This window comes from Fundulus heteroclitus, chromosome 5, assembly GCF_011125445.2.
Source record: "Fundulus heteroclitus isolate FHET01 chromosome 5, MU-UCD_Fhet_4.1, whole genome shotgun sequence".
NCBI lineage: Eukaryota > Metazoa > Chordata > Actinopteri > Cyprinodontiformes > Fundulidae > Fundulus > Fundulus heteroclitus.
Window position 1 is genome coordinate 33,741,237 of NC_046365.1, and position 20,689 is coordinate 33,761,925.

The window sequence follows — 20,689 nt, forward strand, 5'->3', positions numbered from 1 at the left end:
TCACGGGTGATTGTACTCTGTCAGTTTGGTCCAAATCCTGTCCGGGAAGTGCCTCAAAAACGGGGTGCCAATACTGAATGTCACCAAAGTGACCAAAGTTCAGGGTCATCATTGGCCTCCTTTAGCAACTCAGCCTCACCACATTGGGCCAAGAACTCAACATTTGACCAAAATGGTCAGTAGCGCCATTTCCACAGTGGGGGGGCTGTATTGGCCAATTGGGTGTAGTGTCTGGGCACTATGCCAGGTCCTGTTGGAAGCAAAGGCCCAATAGGAAAGCATGTGGACATCCAAAATGGGACAGAAAAACTGACAACATGGCTGCAAGTCACTTGAAAATTTTAAAATGTTAAGAGAAGTGATGTGCGAATTCAGGCTCCTACATTAATACAGCCACTTGCAGTGGATGTTGAAAGTTGCTATTCTATCCGAATGGAGCGTGTCCCCTGCCCTCAGAGTTCCGCTCGTCATGGAAACTCACTGACACAGCTGCAGCGGCCAGTCTCTCGAAGTGCAGAGATTTTGTCAGACTCTGCCTCATGAAATAGAATGGAGAACTTGCCTCAAAACAATGCTCCATATCTCTGTTCTGAAAGGTAGAGACATAATTTTTCAGCGTTTAGTTCGTAAACGGCAGGAGAAACAAGAAAAACTATCGTTTTTGCTAGAAATATTAATTTAGGCGTAAAAAAATATGAATAAAGAGGATTTTTATGAAATTTGAGAAATCCTCTACAAACGGTCCCGAACAACTCGCTGTAGCTGAAAAAGTATTAAGAGATATCAAAATAATTTTTGAACTCGGGTATCAGCAGGCTTTTGAGGACTAGGAGTTCATTTTAGGTTTGTACAAAAATCGGTGTAGGCCAGCGACGATGTAAAAAGTGGATGATGTGGAAGAATGAAGCTCCAACGCTTTTAAGGATTTTGCACTTCGCTACTCCCGAACAAATTGTTCCTGCGGAAAAAACCGTAACAGTTATCGACAAAATTCCTTTTTATGAGTGCCAGAAGGGTCGGGACATTCATGTGTGAAAGTCTCATGCCTGTACATAAAACGGTTTAGGAGTAGCGACGATGTAGAAAAGTGCCTCATTTGGGGAGATTGAAGTCTGATCCTGTTTTAGCATTTTCCCAAAACGCTACTCCCGAACAAATTGTTCCTGCGGCAAAACCGTAACATTTATCGACAAAAATTTTCTCTTTTGTGAGGTGCCAGAAGGGTCTGGACATGAATGTGTGAAAGTCTCGTTGCCTGTACATGAAACGGTTTTAGGGAGTAGTGACGATGTAATACATGTGATGTTTTGGATTTCCAGGTGTCATTTTTGAAAACCGCTCCATAGGAAATGAATGGGGAAGGTTTCGGGTTAGTGTCGCTCTGAGGTGATTTGCGAAAAATCTATAAATCCCACACCAATGATGGTTACATTTTCCGAATCCAGACAAAAATTCCTACGTTTTGATGTATAATTTATGTGGATAGGTTGAAAATTGAGCGAGTGAGAAGAAGTTGTTCGGAGAAGAAGAATTTGTTGAATTTCTAGAGTGCGCACTCTAACAGAGGCTCCTTGACAACCATAGCAACGCATGTTATTTGCTGAATTTCTTGAAAAGCCAAAATTATTTTAAGGAGGTACTATATGAAAATGGTAAAGATATGAAAAAGCTGAACTATACCATAATAGCTTAAAGATATCACTACATTTTAAAAGTTGAATGGCGTTTCTAGCTGAAAGTAGGCTGAAGCAGTAAGCTGTCAAAAAGCTGAAATATTTGAAGAATTTGAAGGATTCTCCATTCATTTGAATGAGACCAAAAAAGTTACAAAAAGTTGAATATTTTAAATATTATAAAAGTTATAATTACCAAAAGTCTTAGCAGTAATGTCCTGAAGGAGCTGAACGTTTTGATACCAGAATGGTTGAAATCGGTTGAAAAATGCGGAACGAGTTAGGCGTCGAAAAACGTACGGAATAATAATAAAAAGTAAAGAAAAACAGGAAAACAATAAGTGAGAATGCTGTATAGCATTCTCACTTGACTAGAAAAAGCTGTTCCTACGCAACAGCGAGTGAGAATGCTAATCTGCAAAATGATTTGAGGAGAAGATGCAGACGTTTCATGCAGAAGAGAAAAAAGCTGAAAAACATTTAAGAATTTGAAAAATTTGAAGAAATTGAAAAATTTGAACAATTTGTAGTAGTAGTAGCAGTAGTATCAGTAGTAGTAGTAATAGTAGTAGTAGTATTCAGTAGTAGTAGTTGTAGTGGTAGTAGTAGAAGTAGTAGTAGAAGAAGTAGTAGTAGTAGTATCAGTAGTAGTAGTATCAGTAGTAGTAGTAGTTGTATCAGTTTTTAAAGAATTTGAAGGAATTTGAAGAATTTGAAGTAATTTGTAGTAGTAGTAGTAGTAGTATCAGTAGTACTAGTAGTAGTAGTTGTTGTATTAGTAATAGTAGTAGTATCAGTAGTCGTAGGAGTAGTATCAGTAGTAGTAGTAGTATCAGTTTTTAAAGAATTTGAAGGAATTTGAAGAATTTGAAGGAATTTGTAGTAGTAGTAGTAGTAGTAGTAGTAGTAGTAGTATCAGTAGTACTAGTAAAAGTAGTTGTTGTATTAGTAGTAGTAATAGTAGTAGTATCAGTAGTAGTATCAGTAGTAGTAGTAGTATCAGTTTTTAAAGAATTTGAAGGAATTTTGTAGCAGTAGTACTATTAGTAGTAGTAGTAGTAGTATCAGTAGTACTACTACTAGTAGTAGTTGTATTAGTAGTAGTAATAGTTGTAGTAGCAGTAGTAGTTGTTGTAGTAGCAGTAGCAGCAGTAGTATCATTGGTAGTAGTAGTAGTAGTATCAGTAGTAGTAGTAGTAGTAGTAGTAGTAGTATCAGTAGTACTAGTAGTAGTAGTTGTTGTATTAGTAGTAGTAATAGTAGTAGTATCAGTAGTAGTTGTTGTAGTATCAGCAGTAGCATCAGTAGTAGTAGCAGTAGCAGCAGTAGTATCATTAGTAGTAGAAGTAGTAGTAGTAGTAGTAGTAGTAGTAGTAGTAGTGGTAGTAGTATCAGTAGTACTAGTAGTAGTAGTAGTATCTGTTGTAGTAATAGTATTGGCATCAGTTGTATCAGAAGAACTAGAAGGAATTTGAAGAATTTGAAAAATTTGAAGGAATTTGCATTCATTTCAATGGGAGCAAAAAACGCATAAAAAGTACAAATACTTCAAAAAGTATAAAAGGTACCATAACCATGAGACATAGCAGTAATGTCGAGAACGAGCCGAACGTTTTGGTACGAAAATCGTTGAAATCGGTTGAAGTATGCAGGAGTAGTTAGACGCACAAAAACGTACGGAATAATAATAATAATAATAATAATAAAGAAAAACAGGAAAACAATAAGTGAGAATGCTGTATAGCATTCTCACTGACTAGAAAAGGCTGTTCCTGCGAAACAGCAGTGAGAATGCTAATCTGCAGAATGATTGAGCAGAAGATGCAGAAAACATTGAAATCAGATTTGAAGAATTTGAAAAAGTTTGAAGAATTGAAAGAAATTGAAGAATTTGAAGGAATTTGAAGTTTGAAAAATTTGAAGAAATTTGAAGAATTTGAAAAATTTGAAGAATTTGAAACATTTGAAGAAATTTGGAGAATTTGAAAAAGTTTGAAGGAATTTGAAAAAATTTTAAGAAATTTGAAAAATTTGAAAATTTTCAAAAAATGTGAAGGAATTTGAAAAATTTGAAGAATTTGAAAAAATTTGAAGGAATTTGAAAAATTAAAAAAAATTTGAAGAATTTGAAGATTAAGAACAACTAAAAAAATTCTGAAGAAATTTAGCAAGGCGCCTGCCTCGTGGTACCGTCAAAAATACTAACGGGGAGTAACACTGCGAATTTCAGCTTCCTAGGGTCTTCACAGCACCCACAGTGCTCTTCGAAGGTGCCATGTTAAGTCAATGGACCTCCTAGAAGCCTCTGGCTAAAAGGGTTGTCATGGAGACTCCCTCACAGCTGTAGCCCTCTATTTGTCTGTAAAGGCAGAACAACCCCGGCTAAGCAGAAGTTGGTAGGACCTTTCTAAAGCTACTTCTGGTTAGCAACATGCTAACCGTTAGCCGCTAGCATGGTTGTGTTCAGTATCACCGGGGTGATTGTACTCTGTCAGTTTGGTCCAAATCCTGTACTGGGAAGTGCCTCAAAAAGGGGTGCCAATACTTAATGTCACCAAACGTGACCAAAGTTCATGGGTCAGATTGGCTTCCTTTAGCAACTCAGCCTCACCACATCTGGGCCAAGAACTCAACATTTGACCAAAATGGTCAGTAGCGCCATTTCCCACATGTGGGGGGTGCTGTATTGGCCAATTGGGTCGTGTCTGGGCATCATGCCAGGTCCTGTTGGAAGCAAAGGCCCAATAGGAAAGCATGTGACATCCAAAATGGGACAGAAAACTGACACATGGCTGAAAGTCACTTGAAAATTTTAAAATGTTAAGAGGAAGTGACTGTGCGAATTTCAGGCTCCTACATTAATCACAGCCACTGCAGTGTATGTTGAAAGTTGCTATTCTATCCGAATGGAGCGTTTCCCTCTGGCCCTCAGAGTTCCGTCGTCATGGAAACTCACTGACACAGCTGCAGCGGCCAGTCTCCCGAAGTGCAGAGACTTTGTCAGACTCTGCCTCATTGAAATAGAATGGAGAACTTTGCCTCAAACAACGCTCCATATCTCCTGTTCTGTAAATGGTAGAGACATAATTTTTTTAGCGTTTAGTTCGTAACGGATAGGAGAACAAGAAAAACTATAGGTTTTTGCTAGAAATAATTTAATTTAGGCGTAAAAAAATATGATATAAAGAGGATTTTTATGAAATTTGAGAAATCCTCTACAAACGGTCCCGAACAAATCGCTGTAGCTGAAAAAGTATAAGAGATATCAAAATAATTCTTTCACTCTGAGTATCAGCAGGCTTTTGAGGACTATGGAGTTCATTTTTAGGTTTGTACAAAAATCGGTGTAGGCACAGCGACGATGTAAAAAGTGGTTGATGTGGAAGAATGAAGCTCCAAAGCGTTTTAAGGATTTTGCACATTCGCTACACCCGAACAAATTGTTCCTGCGGAAAAACCGTAAAAGTTATCCACAAAATTCCTTTTTTATGAGTGCCAGAAGGGTGGGGACATTCATGTGTGAAAGTCTCATGCCTGTACATAAAACGGTTTAGGAGTAGCGACGATGTAGAAAAGTGCCTCATTTGGGGAGATTGAAGTCTGATCCTGTTTTAGCATTTTCCCAAAACGCTACTCCCGAACAAATTGTTCCTGCAGCAAAACCGTAACATTTATCGACAAAATTTCTCTTTTGTGAGCGCCAGAAGGGTCTGGACATGAATGTGTGAAAGTCTCGTGCCTGTACATGAAACGGTTTAGGAGTAGTGACGATGTAAATACATATTATGTTTTGGATTTCCAGGTGTCATTTTTGAAAACCGCTCCATAGGAAATGAATGGGGAAGGTTTCGGGTTAGTGTCGCTCTGAGGTGATTTGCGAAAAATTTATAAATCCCACACCAATGATGGTTACATTTTCCGAATCCAGACAAAAATTCCTACGTTTTGATGTATAATTTATGTGGATAGGTTGAAAATTGAGCGAGTGAGAAGAAGTTGTTCGGAGAAGAAGAATTTGTTGAATTTCTAGAGTGCGCACTCTAACAGAGGCTCCTTGACAACCATAGCAACGCATGTTATTTGCTGAATTTCTTGAAAAGCCAAAATTATTTTAAGGAGGTACTATATGAAAATGGTAAAAGATATGAAAAAGCTGAACTATACCATAATAGCTGAAAGATATCACTACATTTTAAAAGTTGAATGGCGTTTCTAGCTGAAAGTAGGCTGAAGCAGTAAGCTGTCAAAAAGCTGAAATATTTGAAGAATTTGAAGGATTCTCCATTCATTTGAATGAGAGCAAAAAAGTTACAAAAAGTTGAATATTTTAAATATTATAAAAGTTATAATTACCAAAAGTCATAGCAGTAATGTCCTGAAGGAGCTGAACGTTTTGATACCAGAATGGTTGAAATCGGTTGAAAAATGCGGAACGAGAAAGGCGTCGAAAAACGTACGGAATAATAATAATAAAAAGTAAAGAAAAACAGGAAAACAATAAGTGAGAATGCTGTATAGCATTCTCACTTGACTAGAAAAGGCTGTTCCTGCGAAACAGCAGTGAGAATGCTAATCTGCAGAATGATTGAGCAGAAGACGCAGAAAACGCTGAAATCAGATTTGAAGAATTTGAAAAAAAATGTAAAAATTTGAAGGGATTTGAAGAATTTGAAAAAGTTTGAAGAATTGAAAGAAATAGAAGAATTTGAAGAGTTTGAAAAATTTGAAGAAATTTGAAGAATTTGAAACAAATGAAGAAATTTGGAGAATTTGAAAAAGTTTAAAGGAATTTGAAAAATTTGAAGAATTTGAAGAAATTTGAAATATTTGAAAATTTTCAAAAAATTTGAAGGAATTTGAAAAATTTGAAGAATTTGACAAATTTGAAGAATTTAAAAATTTTGAAGAAATTTGGAGAATTTTAACAAATTTGAAGGAATTTGAAAAATTTGAAAAATGTAAAAAAAGTTGAAGAATTTCAAGAATAAGAACTAAAAAAATTCTGAAGAAATTTAGCAAGGCGTTTGCCTTGTGGTACCGTCAAAAATACTAACGGGAAGTAACACTGCGAATTTCAGCTTCCTACGGTCTTCACAGCACCCGCAGTGGCCTTCGAAAGGTGCCATGTTAAGTCAATGGACCTCCTAGAAGCCTCTGGCTAAAAGGGTTGTCATGGAGACTCCCTCACAGCTGTAGCCCTCTATTTGTCTGTAAAGGCAGAACAACCCCGGCTAAGCAGAAGTTGGTAGGACCTTTCTAAAGCTACTTCTGGTTAGCAACATGCTAACCATTAGCCGCTAGCAAGGTTGTGTCCACTATCACCGGGTGAGTGTACTCTGTCAGTTTGGTCCAAATCCTGTGCTGGGAAGTGCCTCAAAAAGGGGTGCCAATACTTAATGTCACCAAACGTGACCAAAGTTCATGGGTCAGATTGGCCTCCTTTAGCAACTCAGCCTCACCACATCTGGGCCAAGAACTCAACATTTGACCAAAATGGTCAGTAGCGCCATTTCCCACAAGTGGGTGGTGCTGTATTGGCCAATTGGGTCGTGTCTGGGCATCATGTCAGGTCCTGTTGGAAGCAAAGGCCCAATAGGAAAGCATGTGACATCCAAAATGGGACAGAAAAGTGACATATCGCTGAAAGTCACTTGAAAATTTTAAAATGTCAAGAGGAAGTGACTGTGCGAATTTCAGATTGCTACATTAATCATAGCCGCTGCAGCAGGCGTCGAAAGTTGCCATTGTATCTCAATGGAGATTCTCCCTCTGGCCCTCAGAGTTCCGTCGTCATGGAAACTCACTGACACAGCTGCAGCTGCCAGTCTCCTGAAGTGCAGAGACTTTGTCAGACTCTGCCTCATTGAAATAGAATGGAGAACTTTGCCTCAAACAACGCTCCATATCTCCTGTTCTGTAAATGGTAGAGACATAATTTTTTCAGCGTTTAGTTCGTAACAGATAGGAGAACAAGAAAAACTATCGGTTTTTGCTAGAAATATTTTAATTTAGGCGTAAAAAATTATGATATAAAGAGGATTTTTATGAAATTTGAGAAATCCTCTACAAACGGTTCCGAACAAATCGCTGTAGCTGAAAAAGTATAAGAGATATCAAAATAATTCTTTCACTCTGAGTATCAGCAGGCTTTTGAGGACTATGGAGTTCATTTTTAGGTTTGTACAAAAATCGGTGTAGGCACAGCGACGATGTAAAAAGTGGATGATGTGGAAGAATTAAGCTCCAAAGCGTTTTAAGGATTTTGCACATTCGCTACTCCCGAACAAATTGTTCCTGCGGAAAAACCGTAACAGTTATCCACAAAATTCCTTTTTTATGAGTGCCAGAAGGGTCGGGACATTCATGTGTGAAAGTCTCATGCCTGTACATAAAACGGTTTAGGAGTAGCGACGATGTAGAAAAGTGCCTCATTTGGGGAGATTGAAGTCTGATCCTGTTTTAGCATTTTCCCAAAACGCTACTCCCGAACAAATTGTTCCTGCGGCAAAACCGTAACATTTATCGACAAAATTTCTCTTTTGTGAGCGCCAGAAGGGTCTGGACATGAATGTGTGAAAGTCTCGTGCCTGTACATGAAACGGTTTAGGAGTAGTGACGATGTAAATACATGTGATGTTTTGGATTTCCAGGTGTCATTTTTGAAAACCGCTCCATAGGAAATGAATGGGGAAGGTTTCGGGTTAGTGTCGCTCTGAGGTGATTTGCGAAAAATCTATAAATCCCACACCAATGATGGTTACATTTTCCGAATCCAGACAAAAATTCCTACGTTTTGATGTATAATTTATGTGGATAGGTTGAAAATTGAGCGAGTGAGAAGAAGTTGTTCGGAGAAGAAGAATTTGTTGAATTTCTAGAGTGCGCACTCTAACAGAGGCTCCTTGACAACCATAGCAACGCATGTTATTTGCTGAATTTCTTGAAAAGCCAAAATTATTTTAAGGAGGTACTATATGAAAATGGTAAAAGATATGAAAAAGCTGAACTATACCATAATAGCTGAAAGATATCACTACATTTTAAAAGTTGAATGGCGTTTCTATCTGAAAGTAGGCTGAAGCAGTAAGCTGTCAAAAAGCTGAAATATTTGAAGAATTTGAAGGATTCTCCATTCATTTGAATGAGAGCAAAAAAGTTACAAAAAGTTGAATATTTTAAATATTATAAAAGTTATAATTACCAAAAGTCATAGCAGTAATGTCCTGAAGGAGCTGAACGTTTTGATACCAGAATGGTTGAAATCGGTTGAAAAATGCGGAACGAGAAAGGAGTCGAAAAACGTACGGAATAATAATAAAAAGTAAAGAAAAACAGGAAAACAACTAGAAAAGGCTGTTCCTGCGAAACAGCAGTGAGAATGCTAATCTGCAGAATGATTGAGCAGAAGATGCAGAAAACATTGAAATCAGATTTGAAGAATTTGAAAAAATGTAAAAATTTGAAGAATTTGAAAAAGTTTGAAGAATTGAAAGAAATAGAATTTGAAGGAATTTGAAGAGTTTGAAGAAATTTGAAGAATTTGAAAAATTTGAAGAAATATGGAGAATTTGAACAAATTTGAAGGAATTTGAAAAATTTGAAGAATTTGAAGAAATTTGAAATATTTGAAAATTTTCAAAAAATTTGAAGGAATTTGAAAAATTTGAAGAATTTGACAAATGTGAAGAATTTCAAAATTTTGAAGAAATTTTGAGAATTTGAACAAATTTGAAGGAATTTGAAAAATTTGAAAATTTTAAAAAATTGAAGAATTTGAAGATTAAGAACAACTAAAAAAATTCTGAAGAAATGTAGCAAGGCGCCTGCCTCGTGGTACCGTCAAAAATACGAACAGGGAGTAACACTGCGAATTTCAGCTTCCTACGGTCTTCACAGCACCCGCAGTAGCCTTCGAAAGGTGCCATGTTAAGTCAATGGACCGCCTAGAAGCCTCTGGCTAAAAGGGTTGTCATGGAGACTCCCTCACAGCTGTAGCCCTCTATTTGTCTGTAAAGGCAGAACAACCCCGGCTAAGCAGAAGTTGGTAGGACCTTTCTAAAGCTACTTCTGGTTAGCAACATGCTAACCGTTAGCCGCTAGCATGGTTGTGTTCAGTATCACCGGGTGATTGTACTCTGTCAGTTTGGTCCAAATCCTGTACTGGGAAGTGCCTCAAAAAGGGGTGCCAATACTTAATGTCACCAAACGTGACCAAAGTTCATGGGTCAGATTGGCCTCCTTTAGAAACTCAGCCTCACCACATCTGGGCCCAGAACTCAACATTTGACCAAAATGGTCAGTAGCTCCATTTCCCACATGTGGCTGGTGCTGTATTGGCCAATTGGGTCGTGTCTGGGCATCATGCCAGGTCCTGTTGGAAGCAAAGGCCCAATAGAAAAGCATGTGAAATCCAAAATGGGTCAGAAAAGTGACATAGTGAAGAATGAAGCTCCAAAGCGTTTTAAGGATTTTGCACATTCGCTACTCCCGAACAAATTGTTCCTGCGGAAAAACCGTAACAGTTATCCACAAAATTCCTTTTTTATGAGTGCCAGAAGGGTCGGGACATTCATGTGTGAAAGTCTCATGCCTGTACATAAAACGGTTTAGGAGTAGCGACGATGTAGAAAAGTGCCTCATTTGGGGAGATTGAAGTCTGATCCTGTTTTAGCATTTTCCCAAAACGCTACTCCCGAACAAATTGTTCCTGCGGCAAAACCGTAACATTTATCGACAAAATTTCTCTTTTGTGAGCGCCAGAAGGGTCGGGACATGAATGTGTGAAAGTCTCATGCCTCTACATGAAACGGTTTAGGAGTAGCGACGATGCGAAAACATGTGATGTTTTGGATTTCCAGGTGTCATTTTTGAAAACCGCTCCATAGAAAATGAATGGGGAAGGTTTCGGGTTAGTGTCGCTCTGAGGTGATTTGCGAAAAATCTATAAATCCCACACCAATGATGGTTACATTTTCCGAATCCAGACAAAACTTCCTACGTTTTGATGTATAATTTGTGTGGATAGAGTGAAATTTGAGCGAGTGAGAAGAAGTTGTTCGGAGAAGAAGAATTTGTTGAATTTCTAGAGTGCGCACTCTAAACGAGGCTCCTTGACGACCATAGCAACGCATGTTATTTTCTGAATTTCTTGAAAAGCCAAAATTATTTTAAAGACGTACTATACGAAAATGGTGAAAGATATGAAAAAGCTGAAACATACCATAATAGCCAAAAGATATCACTACGTTTTAAAAGTTGAATGGCGTTTATAGGTGAAAGTAGGCTGAAGCAGTAAGATGACAAAAAGTTGAAATATTTGAAGAATTTGAAGGATTTTTCATTCATTTTCAATGAGAGCAAAAAACGCACAAAAAGTTAAATATTTTAAATATTATAAAAGGTATAATTACAAAAAGACATAGCAGTAATGTCGTGAACGAGCTGAACGTTTTGATACGAAAATTGTTTAAATCGGTTGAAGTATGCAGGAGTAGTTAGATGCCGAAAAACGTACGGAATAATAATCAAGACCTGAAGGAACTTAATAAGTGAGAATGCTGTATAGCATTCTCACTTGATAAGTGAGAATGCTGTATAGCATTCTCACTTGAAAAGTAAAGAAAAACAGGAAAACAATAAGTGAGAATGCTGTATAGCATTCTCACTTGATAAAGAAAAACAGGAAAACAATAAGTGAGAATGCTGTATAGCATTCTCACTGATAATCTAACTCCAGGAGGGAAATAATTCTGCAAACTGTGACTATTCTGGAAATGTTCCCTCTTAATTCTCATAATATGACGTTTTTCTCATAACATTATCACGTTTGTGTTTGTTTTTGTTCTTTACCTTATTGACGTAGGACTTTTTTTTCTCATATTATTAATTTTACCTCTTTAATACTCCCCCACAAAATCTGTTCCTAAAGGTTCACATATGTGTATATATAATGTGTATATATATGGCCTGGATTATATAGCCTGTGTTGCCACTCTGCAGCTTTAGTGTGTCCAGTTTTGCAACATGGTGCAGCCTTAGTTTATAGAAGGCAGATACAACTAGTGAAATCAGCCAGAATACATTGCCATGCAGCACAGGAATGAGGCATCTTTTGTGATTCACGTTCACATTAACAGAACTCAACTTTTTTCTGCCACACACAATATGGCGGTGACGTTGACGTGCGAACCTGCGCCCTATGACGCGTCTACGTATATATGTCTGTGGTTAGGGTTACCAGGTGGTTGAGGGCCAGGCGTGGCCTGGACTACTAGTAAAAGCTAAATAAATGCTAGATAAACAAACTGAATGCTAAGTTAATAAACCTGAAAATCAATAGAAGCCGTACGAGACGGAGACGCTGTTAGACCCCACAGCGGCAACGCTGCTGACCCAAGTGACGTCACAAATGCTTTTGAACCAATAGCAATAGGTTCCAAATTCGATGCAAGACTCCTGTTGAACCTTAGGAGGGCGCCACACTGACGGTTTTAGACAAAAAAACGCAGGATTTCAGCAAATGTGCAGTAATTAGTCAAAACGGGGAGCAGAACCCGGGGTTTATGAGGAAAAACATGTAACAGTGAGAAAGCGTGTCCCTTAGTGCTGAGAGGGCGGCACTAACTTTAGACAGATATTGCACAACCAAACAAGTTTACATGAAAATATAAAAAAAAAATGAATAGTAACATTAAAGTACCCTCCTTAGACCCAGTTTATACCGTTTCTCTGCAAAAAAAGTAGATTTTGGGGTGAGTTCTGCCTGAGAGTTTAAATCCAGAGGGGACAAGCCACCTTGTGCATAAACAAGATTATTGAAGCTGAAGTCCCAAACAGCTAAATTCCAGTGAATGGGTTCGTGTTTGTTTCTCAGCAGCCTCGGTGACACCGACCGCATCCCAAAGCAGCGGATCGGCAAACTTCTGTCGCTCGTGTTGGACACGAAGAAGCCGACTGACGTCGTTCAGGCTGCAGCCGCTTTGATGCGCAGCCGCCAGACGTAAGTGGCCGTTCGCTGCACGGGTTTCATCGTTCACCTACGCTGCCAGAAAACCTCGTAATTTTCTGATAAAGCAGAACGTCGTTGCTCTGGTTGTGTGTTCAGAGATCCCGACCACTCTGCCCACGCGGCTCGAGTCCTGCTGCTACCCCTGGACATCGTTACTGGCGTCTCCTTGGTGGATAAAGACTCCACAGGTAAAACACACAGACCTAATAGATCTTTGTTAACCCCCCCCCCCCCCACCCCCCCCACCCACCCTATTAAAAGCATATGCTTTGTTATTTTTTGCACCGCTGCAGGGCTGACTGTTTATTCCCAGTACCAATTGTTTACATAAACATTTGCAATACCGTACTTTAACTGTAATATGCAATTACCTTTCACTGCACTTTAATTTAAATAGCTTCTGTCCAAACTTTATTTACTCATTTTATAGTAATAGCTAACTGTATATCATGCTCACATTTCTGCCTATAGTAATAGCCATCTGTACATATATTCATAGTACATGTAAACTCTGTTATAATAATCCCGCGCTGTATATTATGCTATTGTACATATCTGCAAAACTCTATTTATAGTAATATCCACCTGTATATTATATTCGGTACATATCCATCTGTAAATTTAGTTCACAATACTAGTTATCTATATATTTTATATTCATAGGACAAATCTATCAGTAAAATTCTGTTTATAATAGTATCCATCTCTATATTTATTCAGTAAAAATCCATGTCCTGTACTTATGGAACCATTGTTTATCCTGCACTTGCTGCTGTTGCACTTCTGGTTAGACCTAAACTGCATTTCGTTGCCTTGTACCTGTACCTGTGTAATGACAATAAAGTTGAATCTAATCTAATTTTTTCAGATGAAGAGCTTCGAATTTTAATGACCGAGCAGCTTCAGAGTAAAACCTGCGTCTCCATGATTTGCATGTGTCTAACAAACATGCCTCAGATCACAGTAATGGTGGGTAAGCTTACCAGACAACAAGAATAGCTTCTGTTATCTCCATCTTTAAGTTGAAACCCTCCTACGTGGATGTGTTTTCTCCCTCAGGCTCCAGATCGCCTCCCCTGTCCTCAGAGCCTAGTCGTCAGAGCGGTTCTGTCGCTGCTGAGGCTTTGCCGTGGGGACTGCTCGTCTTCGTCCGCTGGCTGCGTTGGCGTTTTCAGATATGTGACGGGCAGCAGCAAGGTTCAGAAATGTGCCATGGAGGCTCTGTCAGCGCTCAGCAAGAGTCCAGGTAAAACTTAAACTCCTCCAACCGTAGCAAAGTGTCGAACATCTCTGCTGAATCAGGTACTGGTGCGACAACAGTGATGGAAACACCCACAAAGCAGGCCGAGCCGAGCCGAGCCAAGAAGGGCATCTCTATAGGAATCCTGTTGGAAAAGCAGCAAGAGACAGATTTTACACAGTATAAAGCAAATTAATCTGTTTTTCACCTAAATATCAGCATATCTGTATTTTTATTTAATTCTGTTTTATTTTTATTTAGCTCTATTTTGTTTTTAATTTGGCCCTTACTGCTATTATTTATATTTTTAAATAAGGGAAACCAAGCCCACAATTTTTCATACATTTTTAAATGTTATTATAAAATTACTAATATTTTTAATTATTGTATATTTACATTAAATGTTTATTTTATTGAATCAATTTTCTCTGGCTAAAGTACTTTTTTTTGTTTTAGAAATTTTACATTTCTTAATGCTTAATGCTTGGTTTTGGTCATTTTTGTTAATTTTTACATTCTCTGACAATTTGGCAATTAAAAACAAAAAGTTACATTTGTGAAGTGAAAAGATTCATCCAGATACAACATGAATATCTGCTATAACTGGTAAAAATAATAAAAAGTTGTACTTGCACATCACCACCATCCTTCCATCACTGCACTGGCTCAACAATAAAAGTCTGCTACTCATCCATAAATGTATCCATGGATGACTTATCTTATGATTTTTAATTGAGTATGTTTTTAATTTCCTTTACCTTGTTTTTAATTAATTTTAACTCTGTAGCACTTTGAGGTCTTGCTGATGAAAAGTGCAGTAGAAATAACATTTATTATTATTATTACTTGTTATAAAACAAAAGCTGAACGAGCTTTGTAAGGTTATCTTGTCTTTTTTTTCTGTTTTTGTGTTTTCTCAGAGGTAAAGATCGGGCTGGCTGAGGTCTTCAAACTTCTGACAGAATATCTGAACTGTCCTTTATCTGAACCATCTGTAAGTTTATGTGTTTTTAAGCTTTTATGTATGTTTTGACCATAGTCGCATATCAGAAGCCACTTAAAATTACTTCAAGGTGTAATTTATTATAATGGGGACACATTATTGAACCTTAAGATGTGTATATATATCAGCTAATTTCCTTCTCTTATCCCCTGGCAGGTAACTACACAAAATTATTGTTAAATGATTTGGACCAGGGACTAAAAGTCCTGATTGGGACAGTCCTGTTTCCTGCATTAACAATATTTTTCTTCTTTTAATCTGCATCCGTTTACACTGATCCTCTGATGACATTCAGCTTTTTATTTCTGCAAAACCCATAAGAAACCTTTAGTTTCCTGAGATTTAACCGAAAACCTTGCTCTCTCCCGCCGTCTTTTCCAGCCTGAAATATCTGCAGACTTGCATCTTTTGCGGCGCTTCCTCTTCCGTCTTCGTCCCTTTGCAGCAGCGTCTGCATTGAAGCGTGTTTCAGTCTGAGTGTGACCTCAGCATGCTGCGTTCACTGATCAGAAGTGGTCAAGCTGAAACTAGTTTGATCCCCATTCAGCAGACGGTGGCTTGGTGCACTTCTGTTGGTTTTTATTAGATGTCTGCAGATGTTTATCTGTAGTAAAGCTCCATATGCGTCAAAACATAGAAGGTGCTACTCGGTAAAGGTTGACCATAACTATCACTTCCACCTCTTCTTGTGTCAATAGAGTTGGTTTTACTGATGGTATGACGTCGACTTTATTGTAGGATGTCCAGTCGTGATTATTACAGCAACACACGGCGCCCCCGTCAAACTGGAATACAGCATAAAACTTAATGTAACAGCAAGACGGCAAAACGAAGACATAAAGTTCCTCGCTGGCTGACCCAGAACCAACATGCCCTAATAAAGTTCCCTCCTTAGATTTTCAAAATAAGTGTCCCAATGACGCATAAAAATCTGCATAATGCAAAGGAAAATACATGAACTAAAATGATGGCAGTAAAAATAACAAAAAAAAAAAAGGAATGCCTGTTATGACTTATATTTACACTTTTTAAATATCATCTTTTTGCTTCAGGTGCTCCAGAAGTCATACAAGGTTTTAATAAACTGGATAGACGTCTGCACAGACCTGTCGTGCATCTCAGACCAACTCAGAGAAGGTAAAACTCTCAGGTTTTCCCCTGTGTGACAGAATCCACACAGACAGAAATAATTTTCCACTCTCTCCCCACCCACCCAGATCTCACTCAGGCTGTGAGGAAGCGAGCTTGCGACACGCGCTGGGAGGCGAGGGACTCCACGGTGGAGTTTCTGGGTCACCTCGCCGAGGTGCGTTCCTGCCGGACGTCAGGCGGGGAGGAGAGAGAACCGTCCAACGCTCTCCTGGGCGGCCGCGCCTTTGCGGTTCCTCTCCTCAAGGAGGCGCTGCAGGATCCAGAGAGCTACGTGAGAGCCAGCTCCATCGCTGCACTGGCGCAGACGCTGACACCCAGCTGGCAGCAGGGGGCGCCGGTGACGCAGGAGCAGGTCGGCAGATTTTATCTTCCCATCCTGTGTAACTTTAACGCTGGTGGGGCTGAACGATTTTGGAAAATAATCTAATTGCGATTTTTTTTTCTTAATATTGCGATTTAATGCGATTTTATTTCCAGTTTAGTTTATCATGTCTTTTTAAACATATACAAACAATAAATCAACTTGTTTCCTCGCTGTGCAGATTAGTTGCTAAAAGAATCTAAACTCGGAGCAGAAATTATTGCGTTCTGCCTACAATATATATCAACCAAAATTGCAATTTTGACTTTTCTCTGCATTAACCACAAGCAACAAAAATGGCCTCTAAATAAAGATGTTTGTAAACAAGGACTATTTAAAAACAATAACTTTTAATCTTTCTATTAATCAGAATATTATTCAAGAGAACAGCTTTTAGTTGATTTGGACATCAATCCTTGTTGAACATAAAGTGCAACCAACAAGCAAGTCTATGTATTAAACTGATTGACCTGTACTTAATGCTATGTATGATTATATAAACTCTAAAACAAGTAATAAAATTAGATTATCTCACTGCTGCAACTGTCTTCCCTTCCATGTGGAGGCAAACCCACTTTAAACATTTTACCAACACCTAATGGACGTGTCTAATTCACTAACTGTTACATAGCCAAAGATTGCAGACTCTGCGATTTGGAAATTGTTTTTTTTATATTGAAAATGCGATTAATTGTTCAGCCCTAAACGCTGGGACGGTTTTTAAACATCTGGACGTCTTTGCGTCTTTCAGGTGGAAATAGTGACCCGCCTGCAGGAAATTCTCTCCCAGGACTCGGAGGGATTCGCCAGGAGGGCAGTTGTGAAGTACTTCATCGCCTGGTTCTCCTCCTGCTCCTCGCCCACTTCCTGCCCGCTCCTCGTGCAGCACGTGCCGGCCGTCCTCTCTCAGGGCGCCGCCGATCTGGACTGGGAAGTCAAGCTTCACACGCTGGAGCTGGCGGAGCTGCTGCTGGACCGGGCCTTTCCAGACCCGGCTCCACCTCACCCCTACGCCGTGACGCCTGAGGGGCTGATCCACGGCGAGGACGAGGAGTCCGCTTTGCTCGGCAGCTTGAACGGCGTGGTCGACCGGGGAGTGGTCTCAGCTTTGTTCTGCGGTCTGGTCGACTGCGACCGGCCCGTCGCTCTGAAGGCCTGCCAGCTGCTGCTAAGACTCCGAGCCGCAGTTTGCCCTCCGACGGCGAGCGCGGCGGACACCGGGGTTTCCTGCAAGCTGCCCGGACGCAGCTGGGCGCAGGAGATCAGAAAGATCCAGGGAACGAATACGGACTCAGAGGGAGGCTCTGCCGTGGGTTCTGAAGCCCGCGGTGAGGCGGTGGAGGAAAGCAGCGTCGGTGTGCGTGAGGCGTTGAGGTCCCTGGATTTAGACGAGAAGCTGAGCATCCTGACTCAAAGCAGCGACCACGTCTACAACTCTCCTCTCTCTCTGCTGCAGGACATCCTGACAGCCAGCACCGCTCACTCACATCCCACCTCTGAACCGGGCCAGGAGGTCATAGTGGACTGCTACTAACAGCCAGGCGCAGAGCAACACAACATGTTGATTTAAACACACACAATGTAGTTTTAAAACCTTTCTTTTTTGGGACATGGTTATATGTGACAAAGCTCATTACTTATTCAACCTACAACTCAGCTAATATTGTGTGTATTTCACTGTTTTTTGGGTCCAGATGTGTTGCTTGCAGCTGTGATGGGGCATATTGTCCTTCCTGAAGAGACTTCCACCCGCCAAGGCTCTTGTAGTGCCTCATCCATGAGGGGCTATAACGTTGAGGCCAATCTGTGTGTACAAACACCAACAAGTATGTTGGCAACCCTGGTAAAGATGTGTAAAAAAAAAAAAAAAAGCCTTCAAATAAATTCATGCAATCAAACAATAGGGGGTTTTCAGTGACGTCACTGGCCAGCTTCTGGTCCGCCATCTTGGGTGGCTCACTTCAGTGTCTCTAGTTGTCATACACATATTATCATATGTAGATAATATGTGCGCAAGCTCGATCGCTGGGCGCTTTGCTCTGAGTTGGGTTCGGTATCACGGTGAAGCTATCCTGGTAGAAATACCATTACGCGAGTAGCAATACTCAAAGTCAACTACCGCCTCACGGTTGTACGTTGATCGGTTCAGAGTAGCAATACTCTCGAGCTACACCCCGGGTGGCCGAAACGCTGTCCCCATCCTAGCCACGCCTGGCTAGCCTAGCTGTCAAAAGCTAATTTTTGTGTAGCCTCACACCGAATCTCCCTGAAATAATGGAGACCGTTAAATCCCCTGCGAAAGCGGAGGTGAGCCCAAAGGGACGGACCTGCCCGTGTGGCAATAAAATTTCGAGCTGGGATACTCACCTTTCATGTGTGGTATGTCTGGGTCTGAAACACACCCAGGCAGCCCTCGAGTCCACGGAGGAGTGCTCGCACTGTAGCCGGTTCTCCCTGAAGGTTCTCCGTCGCCGCCTGGCTCGTCAATCGACGATGTCCGACAGCGATCCGGTGTTGGCTTCTACGGCATCCGCTCAAGAACCAGCCGACCAGACTGGTCCTCTTTCCACCGATGCAGAAGCCGGACCAAGCTGGGGAGAAATCCTCGATGCCGTGGACCCACTTCCACATGGAATGCCCGAGCTCGGTCTCACTTCAAGCCAGCTCGGCTTGCTGCCTGAAGGGGACGAGGAGCTCTCTGACTGGGAGTCGGAGCTGCCCTTCTCGGACAACGATGAGGACTACGACCCGTTGTTCACTTTCAATACTGCCAAAGGTGTCATACAATGCAGGGTCAACGGTGCGAAACGACTGCCAGTTTGAGCTTGCCGGCCATTATGGCGGACGTGCTGAGTAGTCACGTGAGCGTGACGTCACCTGAAACCCCCTTATAAATGCTTTAATTTTTAAATGAATCAGAGGACTAAGAGGAGCTTCTTATTATTAATACAATCCTTGTTCTCCCGCGCTATAAATATGTGACACAGAGGCCTATTTCTCTTTGCCAATCTTCAAAATGGGAAAGTCAAGAGAACATGCCAGTCAATTGAAGGAGGTGTCTGTTCATTGTCATAAATCAGTTAGAGAGGCTACAATGAAATGGGTACTGGCCTAAACATTTTCTGTCCCACCATCTCAAAGGTAAACGTAGATTTAGCCAAACTCTGCAGCTGGGACTTTTAATTAAATCTGTATGCTTTGGTCGGCTGAGACTGAGCCTTTTGGCAACAGGTCCTTCGTGTGTAAAACTTTATGCACCTTGTTACGCATGGTGGAGGATCTGTGATGCTGTGGGCAGATTTCCTGTATCAAAAGGCCCTCGGAAAACATCTAGAGGGAGATTTTAAATAAAAATCTGGTGCTTTTTGCCATAAACCTGAGAATAGATCTTGGTATGGTCTTTCAGCTGGAGAATCCAAAACATGGCTAACCAAAAAAAACAAAAAAAAACCTTCTTCCATGGCTATCTCAGTCCCCAAGAGGAATTATTCAGGAGCCAATAAGCTGTTGCCTGGTTTGAGCACATAATTATCTTTTCATTTAGTTCCTTTTTTATCTTTGATCCTTAAATGGACACACCATCTATTGGATGTTCTTACTAATGTTTAATAAAACGGCAAGATGGAACCGCTGCATCTGCTTAAATAAAACATCAGGTTGGAGATAATGGATGGATAGATGGATACTGCTTATGCATAATAAATAAGACAATAACACACCTTAAAGTAAATGTAGGAGTAAATCGGGCCTGTAATGGCTGGTGTTTTTGGATGTAGGGAGCTAATTTCCTTTGGTGGGGGATCTGTGAGGCTGTGGGCCCATTTTTTCTTCCAAAGGCCACCTGGGAGCCTTGTTAGAGTGCATGGCGTCATAAACTCTTAGAAACACTGGGGCATTTTACACAAGATTTGCGTCGGCTCTGCGTGAAAGCTAAAAGCCGGTCTTTCAGCGGAGTGATAAGATGAACCGTTTGTCCAAAACAACAGAGGAATCCACCACCAGACACAAAACGAACTTTCTTCCATTGCCATCTCATGTTCCTGATGCATAATCTGTGGAAAAAACTGAAGATAATTGCTTTCATGTCTTCAAAAAGGGGGGATTACAAAATAGTAACGGCCAGAAGTTGTCACTGACTGCTGATTTTGTTTGAGCAAATATTTCTTAACATTAACAAGTTTTTATCCCCGCCGACAAACTGAACTCAAATAAAATGTTAGATTTTCCATATTTTTCCAATAAAAGTGCTTCC

The 20,689-nt window shown here is 40.2% G+C and overlaps 1 protein-coding gene across 2 annotated transcripts in view; it reads left to right on the plus strand.

The window, feature by feature from the left end:
* Positions 1 to 18,318, plus strand: part of brat1 (BRCA1-associated ATM activator 1) — a 39,454-nt gene extending 21,136 nt beyond the window's left edge. The window contains exons 5-12 of one of the 2 annotated variants that reach the window (XM_012873877.3): positions 12,547 to 12,672; positions 12,778 to 12,869; positions 13,550 to 13,650; positions 13,741 to 13,927; positions 14,842 to 14,915; positions 15,977 to 16,061; positions 16,142 to 16,428; positions 17,189 to 18,318. In XM_012873877.3, the coding sequence (XP_012729331.2) occupies positions 12,547 to 12,672; positions 12,778 to 12,869; positions 13,550 to 13,650; positions 13,741 to 13,927; positions 14,842 to 14,915; positions 15,977 to 16,061; positions 16,142 to 16,428; positions 17,189 to 17,971 (1,735 nt within the window). In that variant the 3' untranslated portion in view covers positions 17,972 to 18,318. The remainder of the gene's footprint in view (positions 1 to 12,546; positions 12,673 to 12,777; positions 12,870 to 13,549; positions 13,651 to 13,740; positions 13,928 to 14,841; positions 14,916 to 15,976; positions 16,062 to 16,141; positions 16,429 to 17,188) is intronic. The other variant, XM_021322212.2, reaches the window with a different exon arrangement.
* Positions 18,319 to 20,689: the final 2,371 nt, after the last annotated feature.